At 45.2% G+C, this 20,781-nt stretch overlaps 1 protein-coding gene and 1 pseudogene across 2 annotated transcripts in view; both read right to left on the reverse strand.

The window, feature by feature from the left end:
• Nucleotides 1-20,781, reverse strand: part of Snx29 (sorting nexin 29) — a 222,980-nt gene that overhangs the window by 187,934 nt on the left and 14,265 nt on the right. The window contains exons 2-4 of one of the 2 annotated variants that reach the window (XM_070003461.1): nt 13,184-13,245; nt 10,492-10,544; nt 2,794-2,918 (exon numbers count right to left, since the gene is read on the reverse strand). In XM_070003461.1, the coding sequence (XP_069859562.1) occupies nt 2,794-2,918; nt 10,492-10,544; nt 13,184-13,245 (240 nt within the window). Of the gene's footprint in view, nt 1-2,793; nt 2,919-10,491; nt 10,545-13,183; nt 13,246-20,781 lie in introns of those variants that run through there. The other variant, XM_070003463.1, reaches the window with a different exon arrangement.
• Nucleotides 11,520-12,888, reverse strand: LOC138814464 (large ribosomal subunit protein eL39-like; annotated as a pseudogene).

A 20,781-nucleotide genomic window follows, 5' to 3' on the forward strand; every position in this document is an offset into this window, starting at 1 on the left:
TTTAAGTTCTAAGAGCAATAGGGAGCTATGGAGACTGTGGAGAACGAGAAGAACGTGTTTCCCCATCTATACAACTCAGTAGTGCTCAGTTTCAGCCAAAGATACTAGTGGGAATGTGTGTCCAGAACCACAGGCTGCCGTGTGGGGCAAGCTTGCTGAGTGTGGTGACATGCTGGCACCTCCAAGGCCACCCTAGGCTATGTAGCGAGACTCTGTCTTGAATGAATGAATGGAAAAAGGCTGCAAACCTGTATTTTAACATGAAATTGCACAATTTTGTTCTAATACTGGCAACCAAAGTTTTCAAGCTATGAGCACACAGAACAGGGGCACCAGCTCCTGAACTCAAGTCTTGCATCTAGCTTTCCCCTAGAGGACGCAGTGCAGCTATGACCCGGGCAAGCTCACCATTAGCTACAACATTGTGATTTTCAACAGTATCCTTTCCTTCGGTCATTACTTTGAGGCTCAGCTTTTCTCTTCTCTCACCTGTAATGGAGCTAATACTATAGCTTCAGGGGGTAGCTTGGCATTGATTCTTGTCAGCCAAGCCACACTAGTCTGGGCCACTGAGGAGCACAGGCTTGCTGGCAGAGGAGGGAAATGCTAGGAAGAGCCAGGAATTCAAAGCCAATCAGACTTGATTGAAATCCTCAGCTCTGCCTCCACCAGCTGTGGGAGCTTGGGTATGTTATTAAATAATTTGAGCCAAAGGTGTTATCATCCAAAACAGAAAAAGGACATCATTAGCCACCCTGGAAGACCACTGCCATGTTGCCATTTCTGAGCCTGGAATTTGCAAGAACTTTCTCTTTGAGTTCCTGTCGGCCCCATGAGGCAGGTCCCGTGAATTCCTTCTCTGACACCGGAGAGACAAAAGCAAGAAGGAAATGTCCCAGAGAGCTTGCCTGACATTCTCTGAGTGGACAAAGTCTTAATACCTATGGCAGCACATAACGTGCCTGCCTGTCCCAGCATGGGGGAACAAACCAGGAACTCTCTGATTCCAGTCTTTCTGTCCTAGGACACCACAAGGGATGGGACCAAGGGCTGAAGAAGCAATGATCGCATGATTCCCAGCTCACAGCTGCTGAAAGGCCTCGGGCTCTCCTCTAGCATTCACTGCAGCAAAGGAGGTCTTAATCAGCCAGGGCTGTCCAGTGACAAATAAATGGTTAATTAGCCCTGCCCACCGTGATGGCGGTGATGCCCTTAGTGGCCACCCAAGGCGAAGCTAGTTTGCTGCGCTCCTGCTTCTAACTGCCACCAGCAACCAGAGGCAGCCCAGAAAACAGGCAAAGCCTCTTCCCACCCTCAGGTCGTCCCTTCATGGTACAGGTAGAGACCTCTGGCTAAGCCAGATAGGCACTGAGCACACACCGGGTAGTGATGCCCACAGCCACCGAGGCCCCTGATGCTGGCTGCCCTCTGAGCTCTGCCTCTTCCCTGGTTCTTTAAGAAAAGGATCCAGGAACCTTGAAAACCCAGCAGTGATTGGAAACCCCTCAAAGCTTCCTCTTAATCCCAACAGAACCATATTGATTTTTAAAAATTAGCAACTGGTGAGAGAAACAGAGGAAAAGGAAAAAAGATTAGTCAAAGGGCTGAAAGAAAGGAAACACCGCAATCTGTGAATCAAGTAGATTTTCAGAGCTGGTCCAGCAAGCCAGCACCAAGACTCAGCCGTGAAGGAAGAGCGGTGGCAGCAGTAACACGTTAGCACATGGACAAGGACTGAGGGGCGGGGGTGGCAGAAAAACCTCCCTTGGATCAGTGGGGAGGAGGAGACCACAGCCAGCTCAACACAATATGATTCACTTCAAGGTTATGACCGGCAGTTGTGGTCATGAACAGCTGTTTCCTCCATCTCCCCTGGAGGTCAGTAACGAAGATCCCTGCCACTTCTGAGAGCACAGAGGGCGCTTATAGCAGCAACTAACACAGGGCCAGGCTCACACATTGAATGTTACATCACGCACCAACACACACAGGCCCAGGCCCACGTTAACGCCAAATGTTACATCATAAACCAACACACAAAGCCAAGTTCAGTCTAGCTCCGAATGTTACATCATACACCAACACAAAGAGCCAGGCCCACACCAGTGCTGACTGTTAAATGGTTGTCATTGCTACTAGCATTTTCCCTTCTTCCGGGACATATTTTTACAACATTCAAATGGATAGGAGAGGGCTGGGAGTGTGGCTTAGTGATGGAGTGCTTGCCTAGCATGCATGAAGCCCTGGATTTGATTTCTCAGTATCACATACACAGAAAAATCCAGAAATGGCACTGTGGCTCAAGTGGTGGAGCACTAGCCTTGAGCATAGACAGGCTCAGGGACAGTGCTCAGGCCCTGAGTTCAAGCCCAAGGCCTGTTCCCCCCCCAAAAAAAATAAAAATAAAAATGGATAACAGAATCTAAACTCAGAGATGCGCAAGGTTTCTGTGACTGTGGAAGACATTTAATTATGAAATGCCATGCTGGCCCCATGCATAAAGTGAGCACAGGTGGTAAATTTTCAAGCCACCACCTCGATAAGCTAAATCTCCCGCCCCAGCCCAGAGGCATCGGCTCAGAGAACTTCAACTTAGACACCAAATACCACCAGTAGGTCTTGTTAGCTTTTTTTTTTAATTGCAAATAAGACATCAATTCCTTCACACACACGCATTATACACAGACCAGGCCCCACACAATGACTATCTTACTTGGTATTAAAGAGAAAATAAAAAGGGAACACACCAGAGAGAAGATAGGCCCCTCCAAGCCCCAGTGGGCAGTGCAGTACCTGTCTCGGTCTTGCTGGCGAAGCCCGCTGCCTGTTTGATGGCAGCTGCCGTGAGCGCTAGCCCTCGACTCCTCTTCAAGCCATGCTGTAGGACAGCTTCAAACTGGGCACACAGACAGGTTACCCTGCAGGGGAGAGAACCAGGGACTGGTCAGTCCACCAGACAGGATATGTCGGGATGGAATGGGAGGAGCATCTCCAAGGAGGGCCAGCGAGTCACAGGTGTAAACTCAGGAGACACCTGGATTTACAGGCAGGGCTGGATGACTGACCTGAACTGCTACACACACCCCATTTATGTTCCCTTCACCTAACTCAGGGACACCCTGCAGTCTCCCCATACTCACCAGACACCTGAAGACCCAGTAAATGGGGCTGGAGGAACAGGAAGGAAGAAGGAAGCAAGCAAGGAAAAGGGAATGGTACCAGCCAGCAGGGAGGGAACGCCAATGTATAAACAAATCAGTTCTTATGGGCAGGGGCTGAGTTGGTAACTGTATCCAATTCACAAATTCAACTCTAATTCCTATCACTTGTGGATGAAGGAACAAGATTACATTTTCAGACTGAATTCATTAGCCTGCCAAATTGGAAACATTGTGTAATTTCATGGCCTGTTACTTACACTAAAATAAATACGGATTCTGATTTCTTGTTCATTTCCTTATTAAGAGATGACATCATGAACTGAGATCCAAAGTTGATGGAATTTTCAATTAAGTTACTGCACATTTAATTGAATTTATTTCTCAGTAACCAAAGAAATGAGAGATTCGGAAACATGTAGAGGAGGAGGTCACACAGGTACCCCCAATTTTCAGCATCCTCTTGAGGCTCCTGGACCCTGCTCAGTTGGATCTTCAGACTCAGAGCCCTTCCACTGTGTTGAGCAGCCAGCCCGTGCTAAATGAGCAGACATCTCCACGTACCAGACATCGGACTGGGCTTTGAGGCAGCGAAGATGTGACTGAGAGAGACAGGTCTCATCTTGCTTTCACGTTCAGCACAGGGAGGGAACAGGCAAAAAGGAAAGTTAAGTGGTCTATTTCAATTCATGAAAACTCTGAAGAAAATAAAACAGCCCATGTGGTAGGGGGCAGACTTAAAAGTTTGTGTGGCCAAACTGAGGATAGCCTTGAATATGACAAGAGACAGCAGATTTGACAGAGGGCCTAGTGCAAAGATCCTGAGGCCACCAACAACAACTCTGCCTAACTACAAAGATGTCCGGCTCCCACTCACCACACCATGCCTATGGTAACAATACTACAGCTGTACATCATTCTGTGGCTGGTAAAAACATCCCTGCCCATTATTTCACTAGCTCCTCCCACCTACTTAGAATACATTTTAGACTCGACAAAACTAAGGTTTAAAGGTACTGAAGTGACTGCCTGCAGACAGTTAACAAGAAGAAGTAGTACCCCACACACCCCACAGTGATCCAATATACCCCATTCCACCAAGACAAACCACCTGGCTGAAGCTGGCTTGTCAAACACACAAGATCAAATACTCCCCCCTCTCTCTCTCCTCTCTCCCTCTCCCTCTCCCTCTCCCTCTCTCCCTAGCTCCCTCTCTCCCCTCATCCTCCTCCCCCCATCCCTGTCTTTTATGTACACACTTTGGAGTCTTTTTTTTTTTTTGTCGGTCGTGGGGCTTGAACTCTGGGCCTGGGCGTTGTCCCTCAGCTCTTCAGCTCAAGGCGAGCGCTCTACCACTTGAGCTACAGCGCCACTTCCGGTTTTCTGGTGGTTTATTGGAGATAGGAGTCTCACGGTCTCTCCTGCCCGGGCTGGCTTTGAACCGCGATCCTCAGATCTCAGCCTCCTGAGTAGCTAGGATTACAGGCGTGAGCCACCAGCGCCTGGCTTTTTATGTACACACTTTGGATTTGGTGTATGAACAGAATATTATACCCCTTACCAGCCCCCAAACCTACAACAGCTCCAGTTTCACCAACGCTCTCCCTAATTCCAGTCTTCACCACACCTCCACCATTCTGGCACATCTGACAATGTGTATTACTATGCATTATTGTTTATTTGTCTTAAACTTGATTCATTTTGTTCCCTTACATAAGCCTGGTTTTCCATCTTTTTTCTGGCTTTATTGTTGTATTGGCACCAAAGGCTGAACTTGGCTTCAAGCTTGCTAAGCAAATACTCTATTACCTGAGCCATGCCCCCAGTTCTTTTGCTTTCAGTTTGTCTTTCAAATGGAAGCTCATCCTTTGGCCTGGTCTTGGATTATGAACCTCCTATTTTTTGCCCCCACCCCTCAATAGTTGGTATTATAGGCATGTATTACCACAGCCAGCCCCAAGCCATTTTTGTCAATCATGGGGCTTGAATTCAAGGTCTGGATGCCATCCTTGAGCTTCTTTGCTCTAGGTTAGCATTCTGAGATACAACTCCACTTCTGGGTTTTTGCTGGTTAATTGGTGGTGAGTCTCATGACTTTCTTGCCCAGGCTGGCTTCAAATCACGATCTTCAGATCTCAGCTTCTTAAGTAGCTAGGATTACAAGCCACCTGGTGTGCCTGGCCAAATACACATTTTTTGTTTTGGTTTTGGGTGTTTTTTTTGCCAGTCCTGGGGCTTGAACTCAGGGCCTAGGGACTGTCCCTGAGCACCTTTTTGCTCAAAGCTAGCACTCTACCACTTGAACCATGGCACCACTTCCAGCTTTTTCTGAGGAATAGAACCCAGGACTTCATGCATGTTAGGCATGTTACCACTAAGCCACATTCCCAGCCCCAAATATGCCTATTTTTAAAAAAGAAAAACCTCTACTGCTATTGTTGCCAGCACTGGGTGACAAAACAGAGTAGCCCTATAAGGAAATTAAAGTATTAAATTCTGACTTCACTATGGCCAGAGACTGAACTCAGTTCAGTCTGACCTGCCCACAGTTTTAAAAAGAAGATAGAAGTTGTAATATATTATTTTGAACTATTTTGAATAAGCTGACATTTTCATAGGCCAAAAACAATCAAATATCTGCAATTTCATTTAGTTCAACTTAATCCCAAACCAAGTGTTTCACCTGGTATCACTAAACTTGCCAAAGGCCTGAAAGAAACCTAATGCTGTGACATTTAACAGTGAAAATGATGTTAAGTCTCTCACTTGGGTGAAGTGTGGCCCATGCTGTGAGCCAGGTGTCAGGGCCACACTCAGCAGATCACACCACTTACAAACCACAGGGCAGGACTCACCAAGAGTCTCCACACATCAAATGAGCTCTGGGAGATGCGTGCACAGCGATTTAATTTTTTTTTTTTTTTTTTTTTTTTTTTTTTTTGGTCTCTTCGTGGGGCCTGAACTCTGGGCCTGGGCGCTGTCCCTCAGCTCTTCAGCTCAAGGCTAGCGCTCTACCACTTGAGCCAAGCGCCACTTCCAGCTTTTTTCTTTTTGCTTATGTGGTGCTGAGGAATCAAACCCAGGGCCTCAGGCATGCAAGGCAAGCACTCTACCACTGAGCTACCTTCCCAGCTCCAGCGATTTAAATTTTTGACATTCCTTTTGTTCTGTTTCCTTGTCATTTTTGACTGTGTATGTAACATTCTTTCATAAGACAGGCTTGCCATACACAACACTGTACAACAGAGAGACCAGACTGCCATTCCAATATAGTGGTGGCAGTCAGCAACCACTGGACTTTTGGCCACCTTGTGTCCATGTCACCTTCATAAAGCACCCAGACTTCAGTGATCTCTCTCCCCTACTAGTTATAATCTTGATGGACCGTGTGCCCAAGTCAACCTTTTTGCTACAAAAGCCTACAGGGCTCCAGAAAGCTCCCTCAGGACCACTTGTCAGCAGTGAGGAACAGATTCAATCTGTTGATTAAATCACCTCTGCAGACCTCCCACCAGCTATTCCAATGCTGGGCCACTTTCCCTCTCAGGGAAAAGGCAGTAATGCTGCCTTTTCTACTGCCTGTGGCCGAATACATTTCAAAGAGAAGATCAAGACTTGGCAACTGAAAAGGAACTCCCTTAGAGGGAAGAAACAGCCTTTTTGAAAACCCAGCCTCAAAACCGATACAACCACTAGGTAAGAGAAATAATGCCATATTGCCATTTCAGTGTTTAAGGGGGACTGCTTCCAGACCCTCAGTGATACCAAAATCTGAGTGCTTCAGCCTCTTATGTAAATTGACATAGAACTATACACAACTTCTCTTATATTTTAAACCATCTCCAGAGCCCTTATAATACCTAATACAATTTTTAAAATGCTAGGTAAATAACAAACTACATTGTCTAAGGATGCGTGTCCCCCAACATATGTTTATACGTATTCAATAAGATGCTTTGTTGTTGTTTTGGTTTCTGGGGGCAGAATCCAAAGTCTTGTACATGCCAAGCATACACTTTGCCTTGGATCCCTAAAAAGAGCTAGGATCCATTATTTAATATTTTTGCTGAACAGTGAGTTGAATTCTCAAAAGCAGAATCCACAGATTCAGAGGTCACCTGTACACCAGAGAGCTGAAGAGTATGCTAACACGTCCAAGGTGTGTAACTGTCCCCAGAAAGACTTAGTTCCCAATTCAACAATGTTCAGAGACGGGGCTCTGTGGAAGTCATTGAATAAAAAGACATTATTAGCTAGATTATGGAAATGATAGGGGTCACTGAGGTGTGCCTCTTGAAGGCTGCCCCATCCCTTCATCTCAGTCCCTCTCTCTATGTCCCAGACACATGAGGTAAGCTGTTCAGCTCCACTGGCCCTTCTGCCATGAAGTTCTGCCTCACCTCAGGCTCAGAAACAAGGCAGCGAGCTGACCACACGCACTGTAACCTCTGAAGGCACGAGGCAAAATGAGTCTGCCCTCCTTTTCAATCGTTTGTCTCAAGAACATACCTAGCTACTCATCAGGCTGAGATCTGAGGATCCTGGAAAGATAATTCTGAGAGACTCTTATCTCCAATTAACAAGCAAAAAACCTGAAGTAGAGCTGTGGCTCAAGTGGCAGAGCACCAGCCTTCAGCAAAAAGCTAAGGGACACCACCCAGGTCCTGAGTTCAAGCCCCAGTAACTGCACCAAAAAAATAAAAATAAAAATAAAAGAGCTGGGTACCAGTGGCTCATGCCTGTAATCAGAGCTACTCTGGAGGCTGAGATCTGAGGTAACAGTTCAAAGCCAGCTCAGGCAGGAAGCGCCGTGAAACTCTTATCTCCAATAAACCAACACAAGTGGTGCTGTTGCTCAAGTGGTAGAACACTAGCCTGAAGCTGAAGAGCTGAGGGACAGTGCTCAGACCCACAGTTCAAGCTCCATGACTGACAAAAAAAAAAAAAAAAGAACAAACCAACTTAGGCTGCATGGTTTTGCCTCTCGGGGTCTGCTTCCTCATCAGTAAGGCAAGGAAACACTACTGCTCCTCCTGAGGGTGTCTTGAAAACTGAGCATCAACATAAACAACAACAAAAGCAATAACAGTAACTATTATCATTAATATGAAATAGTATACTGCTTCTAGCCATAAGCAATAGTGATTGCAGAGGAATTAACATGTTCAACTTCTACTATTTTACAAAATAGAAGTTAATAGCATTAACCTCACATTCAGAGTACAACTGCCTCTCTAAGGAAATAGACAACTCAATTATGGAATAATAGAAGAAAAGTGACACAGAAGTCACACACACTCTTGCCACATGTACACACAGATGAATCAACCTGGCCAGGGAAGGAGGAGCCCTTAGTTAGCTCTGCATCCTAGCACCTGGAACACTGACCAGACCAGAAGCCTTGGTGTCAACTGCAATCATCCAAGGAGCTCATCAAAAACACAAATTGCCAAGCAAACACTCCCACACCTATTCAGGCACACCTACACACCCTGACTCAGTGGATGGAGGATGGACTACAACATCCGCATCATTAGTTTATGAGCCTCCCGGTGATTCTGATGCACATGAGGTTCATGGGAGGCCCTCGGGAAGAACTGAATCAATGATTCTATCTACTATGCCAATGTCATCAACATACACTGAAACTCTAATGTGTGGTAGGCACAGAATGTCTGTGAAAAACCCTGTGAACTGGGAGAGAGAGAGAGAGAGAGAGAGAGAGAGAGAGAGAGAGAGAGAGAGAGAGAGAGAGAGAGAGAGAGAGAGAGAGAGAGAGAAAGAAAGAGCAACAGCAGCAACTCTGTTCGCAAAGGTCACAAAGCTCACAGACCTGTGGTACTGACAAGTAAGCAGGTGTGTACCTGGCTACATGACAAGGAGCACACATGCATCTAATGACACTGAGTACCTTTCAGATGCAGAAAGGCACTGGAGAGCTATCAACAAAACAAACATCCTATCTGTACAGATCTGGTGCTTGTTGCCAGGAGAGAGGGAAGAGACAAAACTAAACAGCATCATGTTGAGTTTGTTAGGTGATGTATGTTATGGAGAAGAACTAAGCAGAGAAGGAAGGGGTCATTTCTAATCTGCACCTCTGTCAAAGAATTTCCAGAGCTCTGGTAAATATGTTTCTACAAGCTTTGCTTGCAGCCGTTAAAGTTTCACAGGAGAATAAGAGGATGAGGGTCAAGCAGACCAGGCAGTGCCTGGCTCTGTTGGGTGGCTGGAGCCAGCAGTGAGGGCATAGACGCTGTGTAGCTGAGATGAATGCTGAGCAGGCATGTTCCCTCGGCTTCTCCACAGGCCACAGAGCAGGAATCAGCTCTTCTGACATCACAGGGAATTTCCAGCAAGGGCTGGACGCCTGTATGTCTCTCACCCCATCAAAATCTATGTGTCCAGCCAATGTCATAAGCTTAGGCAACCAAGTCAGCCATTCCTGGGTTGTGAATGCTTATCGTGAGTTCTGAGGCTTCCTTTTAAACCAAAAAGAACACATGACCACAGGAAATAACAGGAAAAATACCAAAGATATAAAGATTTCCAATGTTTCTACCTCTATTCATGTTGTGGACTCCTTTTTGCCAGATTTCTTTGACATAACCAGACAATGTGCACTTATATAATTTAGAATTCTGCTTTATGTTTATTACATATTTGATTTTTTTTTAAGTGCTACCTGAATTTTTCTGCTTAAAAACAAATTCTAACTAGGCACCAATGGCTCATGCCTATAATCTTAGCTACTCAGGAGGCTAAGATCTGCAGATCACAGTTCAAAGCTATCCCAGGTCAGAAAGTCCATGAGACTCTTACAAAACTAAAAAAAGAAAAAAAAAAGAAAAAAGAAAAAGAAAAGAAAAGCCAGAAGTATAGCTGTGACTCAAGTAGTAGAGCTCTGGCCTTGAGCAAAATAAGTTCAGGGACAGCACCCAGGCTACAAGTTCAAGCCCAAGGACTGACAAAAAAAATTCTGTATGAATATCATTTTTAATGGCTGTATAACATGCTATCCCATTGATGGATTTCACTTGATTGACCATTTCCCAATAAGTGGGTTTTTAGGTTTCTGAATCTGCAAAATTAAAAACTGTCTTGAAAATAACTTCATACAAAAAGGCATGTAAAGTAGATCCTTCAGAACAGATTCCTCAATGGAGAAAATGGGCAAGCAGGATAGTGTTCACAGTAGTCACCGCACGAAAAGTCATAGTGGACCCACTCCATGCACTGTGCATCTGGCCACAGAAGCAGAACACAGCTGCCAGCCATCTCTTACTAACTCTTGGGTCATGAGGGTAAGTGGACTGAGAAGCCATAGACTTACCTGCTGTCAGAATCGGAGGCAATTTCCTTTCTTCCTCCGAAGCGGATCTGACACTGCACAGAAAAACAAACTGCTGAGGTAAGCTGTTGGGATGAGACACTCAAAACCTCACAAAACAGCCCACAGGGGCTGACCCCTGTGGAAGGGGACAAAGGGCCAGAAACCTCAGGAGCTGAGTCAGGGCATCTCAAGGCCCTGGATGTCCGTGCAGGAGGTAAGAAGGCAAACATTTCATCCTCCCAGCTGCCACTTGAAGGAAGCCTTTGTCCCCAACTTGTGTGAAGGTGAGCCCCCAAGGGAAGTAAAATGAACAGGGAAACACAGCACACAGGTCCTTCTACAAAGCACCCAGAAACTGCTCCTGTGTGTCAGCAGCTGACCTGTAAGGCAGAACTCACAGGCAATAACTAGAACTTCCACAAAGCAGAGGGATAATGCCTTTTTGACAGGGCCTCCCAAAATTATGAGTACATAAATCAAGCTTCCCACAAGTCAGTTGTACTAAATGACAATTTATCCAGGGTAGGCTAAAAAGAAAGGTAACTATTCTTTATTCTTATTTGTAACAAAATAGAAAATAACAAGGTGCTGGTGACTCACAGCTGTCATCCTAGCTACTCAGGAGGCTGAGATCTGAGGATCACAGTTCAAAGCCAGCTCAGGCAGAAAAGTTCATGAGACTCTTATCTCCAATTAGACACCAGAAAACTGGAAGTGGAGCTGAATCTGAAAGTGGTAAAGCACTAACCTTGAGCAAAAGAGCTCAGGAACAGCATTCAGGCCCTGACAAGCCCCATGACAGACCAAAAAAAAAAGAAGAAGAAGAAGAAGAAGAAGAAGAAGAAGAAGAAGAAGAAGAAGGAGAAGGAGAAGGAGAAGGAGAAGGAGGAGAAGGAGAAGGAGAAGGAGAAGGAGAAGGAGAAGGAGAAGGAGAAGGAGAAGGAGAAGGAGAAGGAGAAGGAGAAGAAGAAGAAGAAGAAGAAGAAGAAGAAGAAGAAGAAGAAGAAGAAGAAGAAGAAGAAGAAGAAGAAAGAAAGAACTATAAACCTCAACTCAACATTATGTTATGTGCTTATCACCACTATCAACTACTCTGTGTGTCTGTCTGTGTGCATGTGTACGTGCACGCACGTATACACATGCACAGGTGAACTTGAACTCAGGGCCTGGGCACTGTCCCTGAGCTTTTATGCTCAAAGCTAGTGTACTATCACTTCAGCCACAGCTCCACTTCTAGCTTTTTGGGTGGTTAACTGGAAATAAGAGACTCATGGACTTTTCTGCCTAGGCTGGCAGATTTCAACCTCCTGAATAGGTAGGATTACAGGCATGAGCCACTAACTCAGATAGCTAGTCCTGACTATCTACAACTGACTCTCTCTCTCTTCTCCTCTCTCTCTCTCTCTCTCTCTCTCTCTCTCTCTCTCTCTCTCTCTCTCTCTCTCTCTCTCTCTCTCTCTCTCTCTCTCTCTCTCTCGGCCAGATCTGGGGCTTAAACTCAGGACCTGGACATTGTCCCTGAGTTTATGCTCAAGGTTAGCACTCTACCACTTGAGCCACAGCAGCACTTCCAGTCTTTTCTGGGTTTTGTTTTGCTTTGTTTTTGTATGTTTTTATTGTAAAAATGCTGTACAGAGACCTTTTCTGTTTATGTGGTACTGAGGAATTGAACCAAGGGCTTCATGCATGCTAGGCAAGCACTCTACCACTAAAACACATTCCCAGTCCCTCTTAAAGGGACAGAATCTTTGCTATGGATAGCACGTTTGCAAGATGTCTAAACTTACAATAAAAATGCATACAATTTGCCAGACACCAGTGGCTCAAGCCTGAAGTACTAGCTATTCAGGAGGCTGAAACCTGAAAATCTCAGACTATCTTTTTTTTTTTTTTGGTCAGTCATGGGGCCTGAATTCTGGGCCTGGGTGCTGTCCCTCAGCTCTTCAGCTCAAGGTTAGTGTCTACCACTTGAGCCACAGTGCCACTGCTGGCTTTTTCTGCTTATGTGGTGCTGAAGGAATAGAACCCAGGGCCTCACGCATGCAAGGCAAGCTCTCTACCACTGAGCCACCTTCCCAGTCTCTCTTTTTAAGGTTTCACATATTTATTACTTTGCCCATTCTTAGAGTAAACAAAGAAAAATCAGTTTAACAAAATGCCCGACTGTCAGTCCAAGCAACATTGACGTTTCAGCTTGCCTAGTTCATGATAGAGCATAAACGTGGGCATCTGGTGCAATTCCTTACAGACCCAGCTTGTTTCTCCTCCAGTGTCTTCTCTTGGAGTTGTACCTGATTTTGTTACCAGTTTTCATCCGATCCACTGGGGAATGGGACGATTTTGCTTTTGTTTCTTGGCCAGAAATCACTTGATTCTGAAAATCTTGTGAGAAGACATGGTGAAAAGCCCAGGAAGGTACAGTCTGTGAAACTCTTATTTCCAATTAATCACAAAAAAAAACAGAAATGGAGCTGTGGCTCAAGTGGTAGAGCACCAGCCTTGAGCAAAAAAAAAAAAAAAACTCAGAGACAGAGTACAGACCCTGAGTTCAAGCCCCAGGACCAGCTGAAAAAAAAAAAGAAAAGAAAAGAAAAAGAAATGTGCATCTGTGTGTACAAAGGAGAAGAACTGACTTTTATATTAAGTCTTGAACACGCTTATACAATGTAAAAATCACGCATGCTCTTCTTACCTGCTTCACGGCATCCAGCAATCGCTCCAGCAGAAATTGTCTTTTGTCATTGGTCTGTGGTCCTGAAATGTGATGATGCTTCATTAGTTCTGTCTGACACTCAGCCTGTCATTAAGACTGTCCAACACTACAGCATCCGGCAGTCCCCTACTAGGATAAGTGCTCTCCTGATCTTCAACAAAAGAGGTACTAATCTACATTACAGCAACAACGTTTGCCTGTTTGCCCATCACTGCATCTCAGGAAACCAATTTCCCCAAATTGGAAGGATGTGTCTAAGAGTGCCTCAACGTTGAAACTACTACCATTGTGAGATGTTTAGCAGTTTCCCTTGCCTCTACCACTAATACCACTGGCACATATGTACCTGACCAGTGACAACCAAAATGTCTTCACACTAGATGTCCCCCTGGAGAGCAAAAGTACCTCTAGTGGACAACCAAGAATCTAACATAAAATACTAGCTTCCCAGGATGGCAGACCCTGCCATTTCTCACTTATCATCATTTCCAGCATCCCTTTACCGAGCTACTTTCAGCAATTCATACCAGAAAACCTGATTATACCCCTTTTCTCAGTAGCTAAGACTGGCCTTAGGACATATGACAATTAGAAGTAAGCAGAGTAAAATCAGGAACAAGGCAAGGATGCCCATTCTCTCCACTCCTCTTCACCATAGTTCAGGAATTCTTAGCCAGAGCAGTAAGGCAAGAAAAGGACATTAAAGGGATCCACATATGAAAAGAAGAAATTAAACTATCCCTGTTTGCAGATGACATGATCTTATATTCCCAAGGACCCAAAAAATTCTACTCCCAAACTCCTGGAACTAATCAACCACTTTGGCAAAGTAGCAGGATACAACATTAACCCACAAAAATCAGTAGCCTTTCTGTGTGCCAACAATGTACAAGCAGAAAGGGAAATCATGAAAACAACCCTATTTGAAATAGCCTCAAAAAAAAATCTAGCAAAGACGTAAAATATCTATTTAGTGAAAACTACAAAAATCTAAAGAAAGAAAAAACAAATCGTTTAAATAGGGATACAGGTGGATTCATTGCAACAATGAGATGTACAAGTCGTTATGCGGAAAAACGAACTTTATAACTTTGGTGGGGGGGAGGAGGATTGGGTGGGGGCGGGGGGAGGATGGGAAGGGATGGGAAGGGGAAACAATGGAGGAGGCTACAATGCTTGATAAGAAATGTAACTCATTATCTTGCCTATGTAATTGTAACCCCTCTGTATAGTATTTTCACAATAAAAAAAAAATCTAAAGAAAGAAATCAAAGGGGACACCAGGAAGTGGAAAGACCTTCCATGTTCATGGATAGGTAAATTCAATATTCTGAAAATGGCCATACTGCCAAAAATGGTATACAAATTCAATGCAATCCCCATCAAAATCCCAATGATGTTCTTTACTGAAACAGCAAAAACAATCCAAAAATTATCATATGAAGAACAAAAGACCTAGAATAGCCAAAGCAATTCTAAGCAAAAGAAGCAACACAGGTAGTATCACAAAACCAGATTTCAAGCTCTACTATCGAGTCATAATAACAAAAACAGTTTTGTATTGGCACAAAAATAGACCTGAAGATCAATGGAATAGATTAGAAGAACCAGAAATAAAACCACACACTTACAGTCATCTGATATTTGACAAAGGAGCCAAAAACATACAGTGGAAAAAATACAGCCTCTTCAACGATTATTGGGAAACTGGGTAGCCACATGCAGAAAACTAAAAGTGGATCCCTGCTTGTCACCATGCACTAACATCAACTCAAAATGGATTAAAGACCTCAACATCAGACCCCAAAACTCTGAAACTACTGCATGACAGAGTAGGAGAGGCATTAAAACTTATAGGCACAGGCAGAAACTTCCTCAACAGAGTCCAGGGGCACAATAGATAGGAGAGAGACTCAACAAATAGGACTACATTAAAATAAAAAGTTTCGCCGGGCGCTGGTGGCTCTCGCCTGTAATCCTAGCTACTCAGGAAGCTGAGATCTGAGGATCGCGGTTCAAAGCCAGCCCGGGCAGGAGAGACCGTGAGACTCCTATCTCCAATAAACCACCAGAAAACCGGAAGTGGCGCTGTAGCTCAAGTGGTAGAGTACTCGCCTTGAGCTGAAGAGCTGAAGGACAGCGCCCAGGCCCAGAGTTCAAGCCCCACGACCGACAAAAAAAAAAAAAAAACAAAAATAAAATAAAAAGTTTCTGCACAGCTAAAGACATAACTAGTATACTATACTAAAAAGACAGCCAACCAATCAGAAAAAGATCTTTACCACTAATACATCAGACAAAGGCCAGATATCCGATATATACAGGGAACTCAAGAAACTAACCCCTCCCAATCCTAATAAACCAATCACTTAAATGGGCAAGGAAGCTAAGGAGAGACTTCTCAGAAGAAGAGGTAAGAATGGCAAGGAAACATATGAGGAAATGTTCAACATCCCTGGTGGTAAAGGAAATGCAAATCCAAACAACCCTGAGATACCATCTTACCCCAGTTACACTGGCTAATATTCTGAATCCAGACCACAACAAATGCTGGTGGGGATGTGGAGAAAGAGGAACCCTACTGCACTGTTGGTGGGAATGTAAACTAATACAACCACTCTGGAAAGCAGCCTGGAAGCTCCTCCAAAAATTAAACATAGACCTTCCCTACAACCCAGCCATACCAGTAGGCATCTACTCTGAGCATCGTGAGCCAGGATATGACAAGGACACCTGCACATTCATGTTCATTGCTGTACTATTCACAATAGCCAAGACATGGAAACAACCCAGATGCCCCACCATAGATGGATGGATCCAAAAAGTGTGGTACCTATATTAAAATGGAATTTCACACACCCATTGGAAAGGATAAAATAATGTCAGGGAAATGGACGGAACTAGAACAAATCATGTTGAGTGAGGTAAGCCAAGATCAGAGACAAATGACACATGATATGTGGAAGTTAAACGTAAAATGCAACAGGATATGATGGATTATACAGGATTCTAGACACCCATATGCAGTGAGACTACAAGAGGACAGCCTTAAGAGAAAATCACCAAGTTGAGGCAGGCACTGGTGGCTCACACCTGTAATCCTAGCTAGCTACTCAGAAAGCTGAGATCTGAGGATTGAGGTTCAAAGCCAGCCCAGGCAGGAAAATCCATGACACTCTTATCTCCAATTAACCACCAGAAAACCGGAAGTGGCGCTGTGGCTCAAGTAGTAGGGCACTAGCCTTGAGCTGAAAAGGGACAGTGTTCAAGCCCCAGGACCAACAAAATAAAAAACTAAAAAATAAATTAAGAAAACCACCAAGTTGGGCCTGGGAATGTGGCTCAGTGGTAGAGCGCTTGCCTTGCATGCCTGAGGCCCTGGGTTCAATTCCTCAGCACCACATAAGCAAAAAGAAAAAAGCCGGAAGTGACGCTGTGGCTCAAGAGGTAGAGCACTAGCCTTGAGCTGAAGAGCTGAGGGACAGCGCCCAGGCCCAGAGTTCAGGCCTCATGACTGGACCCAAAAAAAAAAAAAAAAAGAAAAGAAAAGAAAAAGAAAACCACCAAGTTGTAAAACCACCAAGCGTTTTTTTATGTGTATATAAAATAATATACACACTGAAATGAACTCCAAAGATAAGGAAACAAAGGACCTTTTCTTAATTTCTTTCAGATGATTCTGTATTCATTACCTCATATACAATGTATACATGTATACATCTGAGGAAAATGGGTGAAAAAGTGCAGCAGCAGAACCCACTGGCTGCACTGGACATAGATGAAAGTGAACCATGCAACTTGTGGACAGAGATGGGAGGAAGTGAATGGGAGAGAATGATGGAACAGATGATACTATGCAAAAGGAAGGACATGTACTTATTACCTGATGTATGCAAAGGTAAGCCTGCTGTATATCACCTCTAAAATAATAATGAAGTAATTTTAAAAAAGAAAAAAGAAGTAAGCAGAGGCGCACTGGGAGCATCATGCCTTTTGATAAGAGGAGAAAAAAAATGTGACATCCATTATTCCTTCCTCCATCTTCTGGCCTTGTTCATAAACAAGAGTGGAGCCAGAGCATCATCCTAGGAAAGCCCAAGAGAAGCAAAGACACCTGCCCAGATATCACTGAGTTGCTTAGCCAACCTTAGAAACAACCTGCAGCCAAAAGCATTCCCAAATAAGACACAGAATCAATGAATTTCCAATAACAAGGTCCAGGGCAAGAGTATTTCAAAGTATCGGGCAGACTATTGTCAAATGGATGCTCTCCAGAGACCCTGAGAGTGCCAATCTGCAGATAGGGAAGTGGATCATAATACACCAGCCCAGAGCAATTGTTTCAAAGGACACTCAAACCTAAAGGTATTCCACACCACAGGTACTGACTTGCTGGCAAGCTGCTTCTGTCCTGGGCAACTCTAGGAGCACAGCACTGTGGAGAAACAGCAGGGGACTGGCTCTCACAGAGCCAATGCTTCCTGCAAGTCAAACCAGGGCCAGGCAGTCAAGAATGACCACCACATGCTGCACAGTTCCTGTATACCTAATTTGGACTCTAGGGATGGAAAGCCTGGAGTAGGAACTCCTGACCAAGGTGCCTGCCTTACCCCAGGACACAGAGCAAAACTGATGACTCCACAAATGTTGTCATCATGGCTTCTTCTAGAAGAGAGTATGAGAAAGGAAAGCCTACACACCATACCCACCAGACAAGAGGTCTTCCTAAGTGGAAGTAAAATGTGGGTATAGACCGCCCCTGCCCACAGCCTCCAACATCTCTTGACACATTCCCAATTTCTGTCTACCACAAGGTCTAGTTTCTACTCTTCCCTTAGGCACACCAGAATAGAGAAGTAGGGCTTGCTTACTTCCTTTTTCCAAGCACTACGCCCAAAAACTCTCTTTGCCCTTAGGCAATGCCAACTGAAAAGCTGACAGACTGTTGTCCTTACAAATGCCTTTGCTATTTCCTCTCATAACAACAGAAATTTATGTGAAAAATACAAGGAGAAAAGATCAGGAAAGAATGTATAAGAAAAGTAATCATCATCTCATTACTGACAATCTTTTTTTTTCTGCCAGTCCTGGGACTTGAACTCGAGGCCTAGGCTTTGTCCCTGAGCCTCTCTGTGCTCAAGGCTAGCACTCTGCCACTTGAGCCACAGCACCACTTCTGGCTTGGTCTGTTTATGTGGTATAAGGAATCGAACCCAGGGCTTCATGCATGCTAAGCAGGTATTCTACCACTGAGCCACATTCCCAGCCCATTACTGACAATCTTAATGCCATGCTTCTCTACCTTTAACATGTGCACAGGTCTCCTGGAGATGACGTTGAAAGGTAGACAGAAAGTGGCAGATGGGGCTGGATATTCCCCATGCCGCCAGGCTCCAAGGTGAGGCTGCATTGATGGTTCCTCACCCACACTTGAACAGTGGCTACCCTTCCTATAGGAATTCCTGTCATCTTTTTTTTTTTTTTTGTCATGGGGCTTGAACTCTGGGCCTGGGCACAGTCCCTCAGCTCTTCAGCTCAAGGTTAGCCCTCTACCACTTGAGCCACAGCACTACTTCTGGTTTTCTGGTGGTTTATTGGAGATGAGAGTCTCATGAACTTTCCTGCCCGGGCTGGCTTTGAACCATGATCCTCAGATCTCAGCCTCCTGAATAGCTGGGATTACAGGCGTGAGCCACCAGAGCCCAGCAGTTCCTGCCATCTTTTGCTCTACTGCTTGTTCTAGAAGATTCGTCAGCAGCACCCTGTGTCTTGCCTTGCAAAGCCTCTGCAGTGGAAAGCCTGTGCTCTGCAGAGACCCAAGCTGAGGCTGCGTAGGTCTCAGCGCTGTGGCCCACCTCACTGTGGTCTATGATCTCTCTCTCTGCAGGCAGGCAAGCCCCACTCTAGGGGGGACCATGGTAAGCTCAGAGCAGGTGCCGGAAGCACCTGAGCCTATGAGAAGGGGTCTTACAGGGTACAGGCTGCACAGGCCCGCTCAGCAGTGGCAGGAGGTCTAGAGAGGTCACTGCACACTGAATAGGAAGTCACAAGGCTTGAGTTCTCATCCTGGCCAGACCACTGCTGACCATGTGACAGGGACGATGGCTTCCCTTCTCTGGACATTTGTTTCCAAGTGAGATCATGCCCTCCTGCCCTGCACTCTGCAAGCACAGGGACTCTAAGGAGACAGACAGGAAGAGAGATCGACCTTCTCCTTCTTACCTTGTCTGGCCACAAAGCAAAGAGTACAGCACCCCAACCCCACCAGGCCCAGAAGATCCAGCTTCCAGCTTTGCAGTAGCCCAAGAAAAGCAGGGGGCTGATGTTCACCCACCAAGCCGCTACAATGGAGCAAGTCAGTAAACGGCTGGCCTATTTCACAAAGACTGAGAGAAGTGAGGCTGCAGAAGGAAAAGCCCTTTGCCCAGGCTCTGCTCACTCTGCAGCCCTCTGCAGTCCAATTTAAATGGCCAAACCCCAGCCTCTTGACTCCTGCCTCCTGCCTGCTCAAGCGCAGTGCTAGCCAACACGAGCAACCAGAGACACACAACAGGCTTAATTTCTTGTTTGAGCACTTTAATTTCTTGTTCAAGCACTGTCAAAATGAAAAGACAAATGGACAGGCACCTAGGGAATACCTGCAAGGCTTCCTTTAAGTCCCTGTCTCAAAAGTCACCCATTCATGTGACAATACACAGCTAAACAGCTTGCAGTACACAGAGAAGCTACCAACCAAGAACTGTCAGCCCAAAACATCAGAAGTAGAGAGTTGACAAGTTCCAATCCCAAATAAGCTCATTCATCCCATTTTACAGATGAGCACACTGAGGCTCTGAGAGGCTAAGTTCAGCCTCCTCTGTGTTCTGAGTCCCATCTCCCCTCACCTACTCAAGAACAAGCTACAGCAAGCACCCCTCTACCAGCACAACCCCGACAGCATGAGAGGATGTTGGAGTATCTCCCTAATAAAAACATGCTTTAGTCGGAAGTGGCACTGTGGCTCAAGTGGTAGAGCACCTGCCTTGAGCTGAAGAGCTGAGTGACAGCGCCCAGACACACAACCAAAAAATACAATAAAAATAAAAATAAATGAAAACATGCTTTGACCTGGGCATGTGGCTCACAGCTGTAATCCTAGCTTAGAGAAGTCCAGATCAGAAGGATTATGCAGTTCAGAAGAGACAGCCCAGGCAAAAAAGTCTACAAGATCCCATCTCAATGACAGTGCTCACATGTTACGACAGCTACATGAGAAGTGTCAATACAAGTGCAGTCAGGTTGGCCTTGCATAAACAGTAAGAACCTACTCAAAATATAATGAAAGCAAAAAGGGCTGGGATTTTGGAACACGTAGTAGAACATCTGTCTAGCAAGCCCAGATCCCCAAGATTAAACCCCAGAAAGACACACACAAAAAAAAACATGCTTTGCTGGGCTGGGAAGGTGGCTCAGTGGCAGAGCGCTTGCCTTGCATGCATGAGGCCCTGGGTTCGATTCCTCAGTACCACATAAGAAAAAAGAAAAAAGCCGGAAGTAGTGCTGTGGCTCAAGTGGTAGAGCGCTAGCCTTGAGCTGAA

The sequence above is a fragment of the Dipodomys merriami genome, unplaced genomic scaffold (genome assembly GCF_024711535.1).
Source record: "Dipodomys merriami isolate MVZ:Mamm:240054 unplaced genomic scaffold, mDipMer1.0.p SCAF_60, whole genome shotgun sequence".
Lineage (NCBI taxonomy): Eukaryota > Metazoa > Chordata > Mammalia > Rodentia > Heteromyidae > Dipodomys > Dipodomys merriami.